At 49.6% G+C, this 12,375-nt stretch overlaps 3 protein-coding genes across 3 annotated transcripts; 2 read left to right on the top strand and 1 right to left on the bottom strand.

Moving 5' to 3' along the window:
• The first annotated feature begins 5,074 nt into the window (after positions 1-5,074).
• Positions 5,075-5,823, top strand: BDW70DRAFT_43413 (uncharacterized protein). The gene has a single exon (XM_073744011.1). The coding sequence runs from the start codon at positions 5,243-5,245 to the stop codon at positions 5,591-5,593; it is 351 nt and encodes a 116-aa protein (XP_073590614.1). The 5' UTR covers positions 5,075-5,242; the 3' UTR covers positions 5,594-5,823.
• A 1,211-nt stretch (positions 5,824-7,034) lies between these two features.
• Positions 7,035-8,680, bottom strand: BDW70DRAFT_167838 (uncharacterized protein; the record flags this gene model as incomplete). The annotated part of the gene is made up of 4 exons (XM_073742325.1): positions 7,035-7,698; positions 7,761-8,217; positions 8,422-8,426; positions 8,482-8,680. The coding sequence occupies 4 exons, from the start codon at positions 8,678-8,680 to the stop codon at positions 7,592-7,594; spliced, it is 768 nt and encodes a 255-aa protein (XP_073590613.1). The 3' UTR covers positions 7,035-7,591.
• A 252-nt stretch (positions 8,681-8,932) lies between these two features.
• On the top strand, positions 8,933-11,325 carry BDW70DRAFT_145893 (carotenoid oxygenase family protein). Its single transcript, XM_073738498.1, has 5 exons — positions 8,933-9,259; positions 9,320-9,721; positions 9,790-9,882; positions 9,942-10,751; positions 10,815-11,325. The coding sequence occupies exons 1-5, from the start codon at positions 9,041-9,043 to the stop codon at positions 11,097-11,099; spliced, it is 1,809 nt and encodes a 602-aa protein (XP_073590612.1). The 5' UTR covers positions 8,933-9,040; the 3' UTR covers positions 11,100-11,325.
• The last annotated feature ends 1,050 nt before the right edge of the window (positions 11,326-12,375 follow it).

The raw sequence follows: 12,375 nt of genomic DNA, 5'->3' as shown, positions 1-12,375 counted from the left end.
AATCCCTGAGAAGGCTCAGGCTACTGGACCCGCTGCTGGTACTAGAGCACGCTCTCATTCGCCTGAGAAAACCACTAACACTGGCCATGAAAGCTCTCTGTCCACTAGAATCAAATCCCATGATAATTTAGCACACACCCGACGCCCCTCCCAAGCCTCCATAGCCTTCAACACTTCCTCCGATGCTGCATCCGCTCAACCGATCCCTGGCTATTTCCCCGAATCATCTCCTCCAGAACGTCCGGCTGCCAATCTGAGCTTAGGCGCTACGCCAGCTCTTCCGAAGCCCACTGTTACCTTGGCTAGCGCGTTAGGCCAAACGTCGAAACACTCTAGAGCCGCTCAGAAGCACCTATACCTTGAAAACTTCAATGAACCTGAGCCTCCTCTAACTGTTGCAGACCGTACAAGTATCGGAGGTACTGGTAGGCCTGGAGCTATGCCTACCCCGACCACCTGGATCCCAACCCCAGAAGATGAGCTTTCCAGTGCTATCAAACGCGAGCGTGAACGCGGCAACCGGTATAAAGTACAACTCCTATCAGTGCAGAAGCTAGCAAAGGAACACCTAGCAGCACCTCAAACCAGACGTGACCAGGAAGTCCAAGACCTCCAGGACAAATTGGCCCGTCTGAAAGCTGCCCAGCTGGAAAACCACCAGGAACCCAAAGAGAATGCTCCCGTTGGCAATGAATATAAGGACACTCCGACAATTGTGAGACCTCATCCCCAGGATACCTTCAAGTCTGATTATCACTTCCAAGAAGCCGCGAGCTCCGTGACATTATCCAGCGGAAGGATGAAACCGTGACGCACTATTACCATCGTCTCCTAAGTCTGTGGGCCAAGGCTGGCACCTCCAAGCCTGAACGCGTCAAGCAGTTCAAAGGCACCCTAGCCCCGGCTATTGCATCCTCACTGTACGCGCACAGCTACACCAACACCCGGGAACTCCTCGAAGACGCTCGCCGCGTGGAGGAAGCCCGTTTAGAAACCAACTTCCACTACCCAAGAGCCCTGAGGAACAAGGATACCAATATCAAATCAATCACTACCAATAGTGACAGCCAACCCCGTTGGAGAAATAGAGATGCTCAGGGCACCACACCTATTACAACATCCGCCGGCGCTGTCAACAACCACAGAGCTAACAAGAAGCTCCGTCCCACGGCCACCAAGCCTGCTGGCTGGATTGGCCATTGGTACAACCCCGAAGATCACCCCGCAAAGCTCACCGATGAAGAGCAAGAATCCCTTCGCAAGCAAGGCCGCTGCCTAAGCTGTCGCGGTTCTGGCCACATGGTTTGGGACTCTGTCTGCCCAAAGTTCTCCCAGCGCAGCACCAGGTCTTTCAACGAGATTGCTACTAAAACTGAGAAGCAGATCCAGATCAGTATCTCTGATAAGGAAAAAGAGTAGTCCCTGGTCAAAGTCGCGATCAGGGACTACCATCCCCAGCAATAGAGGCCCCTAGCACATGTTATACTATCTCCTCTCTAGCTCTGAGCTCCCGTGATGAACGGAGCCTCCAGAAAGGGAAATACCTTGTTGTATCCTCTTATATGAATGAAAAGAAGTTCCGCACACTCATTGACAGTGGTAGTAAAGTTGATGTGCTAGATTCCTCTATTTCCCGCGTACTCAAGCTTAGAACATTCAAACTGTTGAAACCTGTTTCCTTACATCTTGCCGACAAGACCCTCTATCAAACTATTACCGAAGCGGCCCTTGCTCCTCTTCGAATTGGAGAGCATGAAGAAGAGCATCTCTTCTATATTACACCACTCCCTGAACTCAAGGTTGCCCTTGGATACCCATGGCTGCAAGATCACAACCCCCATGTAGATTAGGTAGAACGATCACTGTACTTCAATACAGCACGCTACTTTGATAAGGGCTGCTTATCCCATGCACGGCCATACAAGGCCTATGCCCATGATTCACCTACTCGCTATGCAAAACAAGTATCTACAGAAGGCCCAGATATCTGTTTTGTTAGTGCTCGACTGTTCTTGCCATGGCAAAACGCCGAGATCATCATGGCTTTCTATTCATGCCACAAGACCAAACAACCCTAGCAAAACACTTTTATGCAGCCACGACTGGCGCAGTACAACCTGCTGATTATGATATCTTTATGAAAGGAAAGCCCAGCTACACCCTTGAAGAACTCAGAGCCAAAGTTCCCAAGGCCTACCATAGCGTTCTTCGTGTCTTCATGAAAGAAGAAGCCAAAGAACTACCTCCACATCGACCTGAAGATCATGATATCCAGCTTGTCTGTGATACTAAGCTACCATTCGCCAAGAACTACAAACCCCTGAATACGGAAGAACAAGATGTTATCAAGAGGTACATGGAAGAACACCTTGCCACCAACTTTATCCGGCATAGTGCATCCCCGACAGCAGCCCCTGTTCTAGTGGTTAGGAAGCCTGGAGGAGGCCTCCGTGTATATGTTGACTACCGAGCCCTGAACGAGATCACCGTGAAGAACCAATACCCAATTCCCCTAGTTAACGACACCCTCAACCGGCTTTCAAAAGCAAAAATCTTCACCAAACTTGATATTATTGCAGCGTACAACCATTTTGTATCAAGGAAGGGAAAGAATGGCTTACAGCGTTTAATACCAGATTTGGACAATTTGAGTATCTGGTAATGCCCTTTAGTCTCTGCAACGCCCCTGGCACCTTCCAGAGCTATATCAACAAGTCTGTGATGGAGTTCCTAGACGTCTGCTGCACAGCGTATCTGGATGATGTTCTTATCTACAGTGAAGACGCCAACAAACATGAAAGCCAAGTACTAGCAATCCTGAAACGCCTCCTTGACCATGGCCTTTATGTAGACATCGATAAATGCGAATTTGGTGTTAACGAAGTCAAATACCTGGGTCTTGTTGTGAGTGTTGACGGCCTTAAGATGGACCCCGAAAAGGTGAAAGCCGTCCAAGAATGGGAAACACCAAAATCAACCAAAGACGTCCTAGCATTCCTGGGATTTGCTACTTTTTACTATCGTTTCATCCATAACTTCTCCCAAATAGCCTACCCAATGACACAATTGACAACCAGCTCTGAGACTTATACTACCAGGAACAGCAAAACAAAAGTTCGCTACCGACAGTTCTATTGGACCCTGGAATGTGAAGCAGCATTTCAAGATTTGAAGAAAGCCTTCACAGAAGCCCCAGTACTAGCTCATTTTGATCCTTCAAAGGAGACATGGGTAGAAACCAATGCCTCTGATTTCATTACTGCAGGAGTTCTATCTCAAATGATTGATGGAGTACTCCGAACCATAGCATTCTTCTCTAAAAAGCTGACCCCCTGAGATTAATTATGATATCTATGGTAAGGAACTGATGGCCATTATCCGAGCCTTTGAAACATGGTGTCCTGAGCTGACTAGCGTGTCCCCTGACAAACCGGTCAAGGTCTACTCTGATCACCGAAACCTAGAGCATTTCATGACCACAAAACAACTGAACCGACGCCAAGCATGCTGGGCTGAGTTCCTATCCAAATTCAACTTCAAGATCATGTATCGACCTGGTAAACAAGGCGGAAAACCTGATATTCTTACCCGACGATCCCAAGATCTCCCAAAAGGCTTTGAAGATGAGCGCCGAAAACAGCAGTTTCAAACACTCTTGAAGAGTAAGAACCTTGACAAGGACCTCCAGAAAGCGCTGAGCGCGATCTTTGGTGTCACCACACGCTGTGGTACAAGAGTCGACCGTCCCGAAACACCTGACCCTGAAGGCTCCGAACCCCCTCCAGTTACTTCTATCCCAGCTACCCCTCCGCAGGGACAGAAGCACCCTGGTGACCTTGAACCCGTACCAACATCACCAGTACTCGCCGATGGCACCCCCGAGCCAGTTGATCTGGATTCAGACTATGACTCTGACGACGCTAGAGACCTAGCTGCCCCAGAAGACCTAGACGGGGACACTGTAGAGGGAGAGGCCGAGCCTGATGTTGAACACGAGGAACTCCCGGGTCCAGAAAATGAACTATCATTGGACGAAATGATCGCGCAAGCATACGAAAATGATGAATTAGTTCCCAGCATTATCAAAGCCAAAGGAGACGGCTTACGCAGACTCCCTAGAATCATCCTGGATGCTGGATTCAGAGTGTCGATGGCAGACATAGAGATTCGCGGAGGCAATCGAATCTGGGTTCACGGAAGACTGTTTATCCCTGAAAACCACCCTCTACGACACCAAATCATGCGCGGCCACCATGTCCCCCGGAATGCCGGCCATCCTGGCATCAGAAGCACCTATCGAAGGATTCTCCTAGGGTACTACTGGCCTGGAATAAAGGAAGATTGCATCCAATATACCCAGTTTTATGCGACATGTCACCGAGCAAAAGCATCAAACATGAAGAAACAAGGACTACTCTGCCCCCTGCCAATTCCCCAACAGAAGTGGTTACATATCTCCATGGATCTGGCAGAAGATCTCCCAATGCAAATTCAAAAGGGGCACCTACCATCATATCCTGGTAGTGGTTGACCGATTGACTAAACAACGCATCTACGGACCCCTCCAAACAAAAGCAACAGACGAAATTGTTGAAGCTATGCATCGACGCGTGTTTAGTGAGTATGACTGCCAATTTCCATCATTTCAGACCGCGGAGGTGCTTTTGTGAGCCGACTCTGGCGCCGCTACTGCGAACGATATAGGATCAAGTTAAAACTTTCCTCTGCAAAGCATCCTGAAACTGACGGCCAGTCTGAGATTGCGATCAAGTTCATGAAGAACTAACTTCGAGCGTACATTAACTACAGTCAAGATAATTGGCTCGAATTCCTCCCGAATGCCCAGTTTGCTGCCAACAACCACGTTAGTGAAACCACCAAGATGACCCCGTTCTTTGCCAACCATGGCTACCACCCCCGTACCGGAGCAGAACCACCAGGCTCATTCAACACCGTCGATCACCCGGAGATCCTAGCTGCAGATATGCTAGTCAAATGAACAGAAGAGATACAAGAGTGGCTCAAAGATCACATTGCATGGGCCCAGGAATGCTAAATAAAGCATGCTAACCGTCACCGTCAACCCCATCCAGAGTACCGCGTCGGCGACCGAGTATATATTGACGCACGACATTTCAACCTTCAACGCGAGAGCCAGAAGCTGTCCCCAAGAGCCCTTGGCCCGTGGCCTATAGTCTGATGTCTCGACAGCAAAGCCTATGAAGTATCCCTGCCCGAGCATATGGCTCGAGCTGGAGTTACCCCGGTATTTCACCCTTGGAAGTTACGCCTAGCCCCCGAGAGTGCCTACCCCAGGCAAATAGAAACTCCGGAGCCTCCTTACCAGATATTTGACCCTGAGGAGACAGAAGCTCATGACGAATGGGAGATTGATAAGATTGTTGACTGCCGTGAGATACGAGGCAATATTCAGCACAAAGCGCTCTATTATGGCCCCTGGCATGACTGGAACTCGAACCCCCCGTGGCAACACTGGACAGACTTCAAAAACGCTCCCGAGAAGATTCTCGAGTATCACAAGAAGAACCCGAACAAGCCCCCTGCACCCGAAAGTTTTGTCCCCAGAACATGAAGGTATTCCCAACCCAATGTTTCAGTTCTCCACTATTCTGTCAAGTTTATGTCAGACTCCCCAGCATCTCTTTGTAGATAAAGACTCCTAGTTAGCCTACGCGTTTGAGGAGGAGGGTAAGTGTCACGGTCCCAATCCGGCTTGTAGGGCTAAGACCCGATCGGCCACGTGACTCACCATCGAGACTTAGCCGCGGGGTCCTCCGGACCTCCGCTTCCTCTCCTCACTCGTCGTATTCTTGATAATACGATATCTATTAGTTCTCGTTCCTTACACTAGGGTAGGCAGGATGTCGATTGCTCGCGCCGGCTAAGGTAATTCACGTGCGAAAGTCTCCATAGTTGATTCGGAACGCCAGCCAAGTACTAGGTGATATGGAAATGTCATGTCGACCAGAGAGGACCTCCTCTTACTAATCAATATCCAGCACCTCGCTCGTCCAATCATATGAGGCAATCACACCGCCATAGGCGGATTGCAACTATCTATATATTAACTGAATTATCTACTGATATCGAGAACATTCTTTCTTGAAGCCTTTGAAAAGGCATAAATAGCCTATACAGATTGTAGTTAGAAGATTAGGACCTTCAAGACCTTCAATGCAATCGCTCGTTACATATATCAATCACATGACCAAATCGACGCTAGCAACCACCTCCAGAGCCGACATGTCATGTATATGCCGGCTTACGCCACGTGACATCGTGGCTTGGGCGCGACCTCTAACCCCTGAGGATCTGACCCCTCAACAGATAGACAGATTGTGGAAGAGTGAAGAGATCTATCGTCAACAAGATAGAGAATCAATCGTCATATGGCATCCGATCCTTAGTAGGCTACGTCCGTGTAGTTGATACAGTTTCCTTTTGCCCTTTCCCCTCTGAGCATTCACAACACTAGGCAAGGCTTCTTCCACGGTCTCTGCGGTGCCTGTAGGGCTTCTGGAGTCCTTCCCGAAAGGGCATGACGGGGCTGACTCCTCATTCGCCAACATGAAACGCTTGGGGTGCTAATTTGGTGAGTCACTGACCCCAGGAATAAGTTCACATGCAGGCTGACTGTGCCACCGGAAGCGCCGCTACCAATTGGTCACATTATCACTGACACACGACCGGGGTCCTTGCTGCACGGAACCCATTACATTCTGAGCCCCTCATCTGGCCACAAACAATGATCCAGTTGTCCATTTAGAGTGCGGCAAATCTATAGGACTTGGATGTGGAAGTCACATCCAAGTCCACGATTTGCGGATGTTGGATATCGCTTCCAAATCCAAGTCCAACTGCGGATATCTGTTGGATATTCAGCGCATCCGGCAAATATCCGCACTAGCATAAAACTTGCCAATCTGCCTCAATCCGGCCCTTTAGATGTTGATTATGAAGCTGACAAATCTTGTTTTTAAATTGTAATAGTTAATACATGTCTGGTTGTAACAGTATTCACTTGCACTTTTTTCCTGCTCATTTCGCGGAATACTTAGAAACCTTACTGTAGTTAGAATCAACAGCTACCAATTATAAGAGCATGTTTCCGGGCAAGCATACTCCCAACTGGACCAAAAAGGTCACTCTGATCAGGCCCTATCGCCTGGTCTGCCCGGATCGCACCTATATAGCTAGCTTGTCCGTGACAACTACCTCCCCCTCCAAAGGAGGCTTGTTCCCAAGCCGTCACAAGCCGTAGCCAATAGATGTGGACCCCCAGCCATAGGAAGGCTGTGAGCTAGAGCCTGCTAGCGCAAATACATTCGGGGACCCCGCGGAGACTACCCAGCTCTGGCGCCCAAACACGGCCCAGCGGGACTACTCGGACTTGGAGAAATCTTTGGTGTCTTTGGATCTGCCACAGTCTATGTCCATTTGTGGGCTCAAAACCCCAGGAACCGGCGCCGGGGACGGTCCCCCTCAATGTCTTATCATGCGCTCGCATTACGAACAGTACTAACGTGGTCGCCAAGGCAATGTCCCTAAGGCACGGTGTCACCCTACCACCTCATCTCTTCTCAGCCTGTTCGCCCTGTTCATGCATGAGCGCGATATCCCACATCCATCGCGTCGCCACAGCCAGCAACCCGGCCCACCTCCAGGGTGTCAGCCATCCTAGAAAGACAACAAGGCATCAGCGAGAGACTCCCTCCAAAACACCCAGCGGCTCGACCCACCAATGAGAAATACTGTATCCCTGCTTGAGAGAGTGGCGATGAGAGTTATGAGCACCGTCGCCACGACTGCTCCAGAAAGGCCCCACGCCAAGTCGAGGCGCTCCAGGAGAACACGAATCGGCTTGCTGCAGCAATATTGAGCATCAAGCAGTCGCCGATACTCCTGTCCCTGTCCGCCATCGACCGCGAGCACGTCTTCGATAATGGTGTAGACCCCCGGTCGTACGAGGGCTGTTCGGTCCATCGACGAAACGCGGAACGGATATGGGGCGTGCATCCGGGTCATCACACAAGCGCATAGTAACTGGCTGCTAACTTGAAGGATCAGAATTGGTAGGGGCAGACTGATCAGTCGAGTCGATGTGTCCGCGCGCTCCCGGCTCATGCTAATCGCCGCTATCATCAAGGCCGCGATGTAACAGAAGCCCGTGAAAAAGTTCCATTGAAAATAATCGAGCTATGCACCCGAACAAACATCGCATTAGTCATTTGAAATCCGCTGGGTACTAGATAGAAACCAGGATCCCACTAACATGGTATCGCTTGCTGCCAGGTGGTCAACAGGTAGATTCTGAGTGAATGAGACTCCAGGTCCGGCGAAGCAGAGCCAAAAAACTGAATGCGCCGATTGCCGCTGCGATAATCGTAAATACTGCAGCACTCGTCCTGTTAGCAAACCGCACCACTACTGCACCCGGGTGGGGAGGGGAACATGGCGTACCGATCCAGAGTTCGAGCCCTACGACCTTGATCAATATTAGGTATAGAATCTCTGGTAACAACCCGGCTCCGATAAAGATACAAGCGGCGGCAATTGCAATGGTCACCTTGTACTGACCAAGCTTCAGTGGAATCCTGGTCACCTGGTCTAGATCGCAGTGCGGATTCGAAACCTGGACTCTATGCGAATCCTTTGACATTGTTGCAAGCAGTCAATAAGATCACTTAAATTAGACCAAACGAAACGAAGCCATTTCGACATGCTAGGAGGCGAAAGGCAACGCTGCGTGAAGTAGTTACTGAGAATCATGCTGCCTGCGTTGCGAAGCAGGCGCCAGAAACCACAACAAGCGCAAACTCCGACAGCTGGTAGGGTCAAAAAGTCGCCGACGGACGGGCAGAGACTATGTAGCTTGCCATAAAAAGAAAACAGTCCGACATTGGAGAGTACTCTAGCCGGCGTGTTTCCCACCACCAGACATGGTTCGGGTGATAGCGGCTGGAGGGAGGGAGGTGCGGGGAATGGCTGGCTGCCCCGTTCTGACTCAGTATTGGAATCCATGACCACTATGGTCTTTCGCTATCGATATTTACTCTTGATATTTCATGTAATCTTCTCCGGTTGTGTTTTACGTTGTCATCGTTCTATTTTTTCGCCCCGTATCAACTGCATTACTGCCTTCCTGTGTTGCCCCTCGCAAATATCACTTTTTAAGAGACAGATGGCGGACCAAGGGGGTTCTGAAGCACCATTCAATGGCTGGCCAAATGATGCAGGGGTAAATAGCTCTATCATAAAATTGATAAAGTTCGCTAACTGACAATGACGCCTTTTTCAGTTCGAAGCTACCGCGGAGCAGCGCAACCCCGTGGAGCTACAAGTCGTTGGATCCCTCCCCAACCAGCTCGCCGGTACTTTGTACAGGGTTGGTCCGGGGACGTACAAAGTCAAGGGCAGCAACTTTCAGCTCAGCCACTGGTTCGACGGCTTCTCATTCGTGCACCGATTCGAGTTGGTGCCGCAGCCCACAGGGACGTGCAAGGTGCTATACAACTCCCGAGGGCAGGTTGACGCCCTGATTGAAGAAGCGCGAAAGTCCGGCAGGTTGAAGGGGATGACCTTTGGGCAGAAGCGAGATCCCTGCGAGAGCATTTTCCGCAAGGTCAAGTCGATATTTCATCCGCCTTTCAGTTCCAAGGACCCGGGGCTTGTCAATGCCGGAGTCACGCTACATGCCAATGTTAGCCCTCTGTCTCTTCAAGCTATCGCTGGGATTACATCTGATTTTCTAACCGGACCACGCGCTAGGCTCCTGGTGTGCCGGAAAACCTACAAGCACGTGGAGCTGGCGCTCCATTCCGCAGCCTGACCTCGTTGACAGATGCCAATGTGCTGAAACACGTAGGATTGCTCTCCACCTATTTGGCACACTGTACAAGACTAACTTGTACTCCATCAAGATTGACCCCGATACTCTGGAGCCAATAGGTGTAACTCGGCAAAGCGACCTGCACCCCGACCTCAAAGGGCCACTCTCGTGTGCTCATGCCGAGTTCGATACCGCAACAGGAGATGTCTATAACTACAATCTCGACATCGGAAGGTATGCAACCTACCGCATCTTTAGGACCTCTGGAAAGACCGGGCAGACCGAGATCATCGCAACCATTACGGGTCCCGATGTCAAGGCAGCCTACCTGCACTCGTTTTTCATCAGCACCGACTACGTGATTCTCTGTATCTGGCCCGCCCTCTACGGAGCCGGCGGGCTGAAACTACTCTGGGAAAGGAACATAGCGGACGCTCTAAACTTCGATCGCAATGTTCAAGCCCGATGGTATGTCGTTGACCGATTGCACGGCAAAGGCGTCGTGGCTACATACGTGAGCCCGGCGTTTTTCTGCTTTCATACTGTCAATGCATGGCAGGACACGAGACGTAGTGGATCCACCGACATTATCTGCGATATCATCCAGTATCCTACCGACGAGATGATCCAGCGGGCGTACTATGTTGCCATGGTCTCCACCGGTCCCAATGTCACCAGGTACTATGGCAGTGAGCTCTCTCGCCCCAGCTTGGTTCGCTACCGTCTGCCGCTTGTAAACGGCAGGGCAACCGAGGAGAGTACATCCGCATCTACCTGCCCTTTAGCCGCAGAGGCAATATTGAGAATAGATGACGACTGTGTCGGGGACCTCCCAACCATCAACCCACGCTTCAAGACGAGGAGGACCCGATACGTCTACAACCTTGTGAATCAAGGGAAAGTAAGATATCCCATTCAAGAAATCTCTAATAGCCGAGCTAATGATGTCGCCGACTGCTTCTAGTCATCCTTCTTCGACGCCATTGCAAAAGTCGACCTAGAAACGCAAAAGTTCTTGCTGTGGGAACACGAGCGGCATACACCTGGCGAAGCCATCTTTGTTCCGGACGGTAAGGCAGAGGCTGAAGATGCTGGCTACCTTCTTAGTGTCGTCTTAAATGGAGACACGGGCACAAGCTATCTTCTTTGTCTGGATGCACGCACTATGCTGGAGGTTGGGCGTGCTGTATGTAATTCGGCGATTGGGTTTGGCTTCCATGGGTCGTACTACCCTACCACAACTGTCTGACGTATCAACTGCGGACTATTTACATTGGGAGTCTCTTCTTTATCTATAAAACCTACCAATGAGACCGTCAATAAGCGACCTGTGTAGGACGCAAAGGAACTCAGGTGAATGTGCTACTAGTTGGCAGTCGGCGTTCCCATATCATGATCTTAGTGACGTTGCTGTGGGGTTCAGTATGAGGAGGAGATGGAATGAGTAAAGACCTTGCCTTCCACCATATATGTCTATGAAGCAGCATTAACCCCCCATAGAGTGGATATTTTTAACCGTTCGGTTAAACCTTTATGGCAAAACGGTTAAAAAATACGGGATCAGGTTAAGGTATAATAGATTAAAAGAAATATATAGAATATTATTCTTATGTATTTATTGAATAAAAGATTAACGTAATCAACCACCGAGCGGCGGATACCATCGAGCGGCGGATCTTCACCCCGACCACCTCAAGCATCATGCAAACCGTCATTTCTTCACGCCGATTATATATAATACCTCTTTCTCAAGAGACTCGCCTTCCGATGGCCATGCAGGCCTATAAAGATCAAAAAAATTAAATCAATTTTGAAGGCCGCTAAAGTCAACGCGGTGCCTGAAAAGACCCTACACGCGCGTCTAAAGGGAAGGAAACCGCGCGCAGAGATACGCGCAAATGGCCATAAACTGACTGAATTTGAAGAGGAATTGCTTTTAAAGAGATTATTAAATGCAGATATGCGAGGATTTCCAATTCGACCTGAATTTCTACGGGGGATGGCTCAAACATTGCTATACAATTGATTACAAGATCCAACAGCAGCTCTCGGAATCAACTGGCCTTATAAATATGTTAATCGACATTCTGAGATACGTACACGATATACAAGACGTATTACCTATCAGCGTGCAAAGCAGGAAGACCCAAAGGTTATAAAACTGTGGTTTAAGATTGTTCATGCAACTATTCAAGAGCACGGCATACACGAAGATGATATCTGGAATTTTGACGAGACTGGCTTTGCAATGGGACTCTGCTCTACTTCAAAAGTGATTACTGCAGTTGAGCGCAGCGAGCGACCACGCAGAGTCATTCAGGGCAATCGCGAATGGGTCACTGTCATCGAGACAATTGGGTCAAAAGGCATATATCTATCGCCAGTTATTATACTAAAAGCAAGCTTCCAACAAGCTGCCTGGTTCCAAGAACCAAAGCTTCCTCGTGACTGGTGGATTTCTACTAGTCGGAATGGCTGGACGACTGATGAAATAGGCCTTCTTTGGCTAAAAAATATCTTTGAAC

The sequence above is a fragment of the Aspergillus foveolatus genome (genome assembly GCF_047715535.1).
Source record: "Aspergillus foveolatus strain CBS 279.81 unplaced genomic scaffold BDW70scaffold_201, whole genome shotgun sequence".
In the NCBI taxonomy this organism is placed as follows: Eukaryota; Fungi; Ascomycota; class Eurotiomycetes; order Eurotiales; family Aspergillaceae; genus Aspergillus; species Aspergillus foveolatus.
Note: the sequence above shows the minus strand (reverse complement) of the source record. Positions and strands in the feature narration are given on the sequence as shown.

Bases quoted from the DNA above. Each gene is read 5' to 3' on its own strand.
- BDW70DRAFT_43413 (XM_073744011.1), top strand. From the start codon at position 5,243: ATGGCTCGAGCTGGAGTTACCCCGGTATTTCACCCTTGGAAGTTACGC.
- BDW70DRAFT_145893 (XM_073738498.1), top strand. From the start codon at position 9,041: ATGACCACTATGGTCTTTCGCTATCGATATTTACTCTTGATATTTCAT. The intron at 9,260-9,319 runs GTAAATAGCTCT...CGCCTTTTTCAG, and splicing joins GCTGGCCAAATGATGCAGGG to TTCGAAGCTACCGCGGAGCA. The intron at 9,883-9,941 runs GTAGGATTGCTC...TACTCCATCAAG, and splicing joins ATGCCAATGTGCTGAAACAC to ATTGACCCCGATACTCTGGA.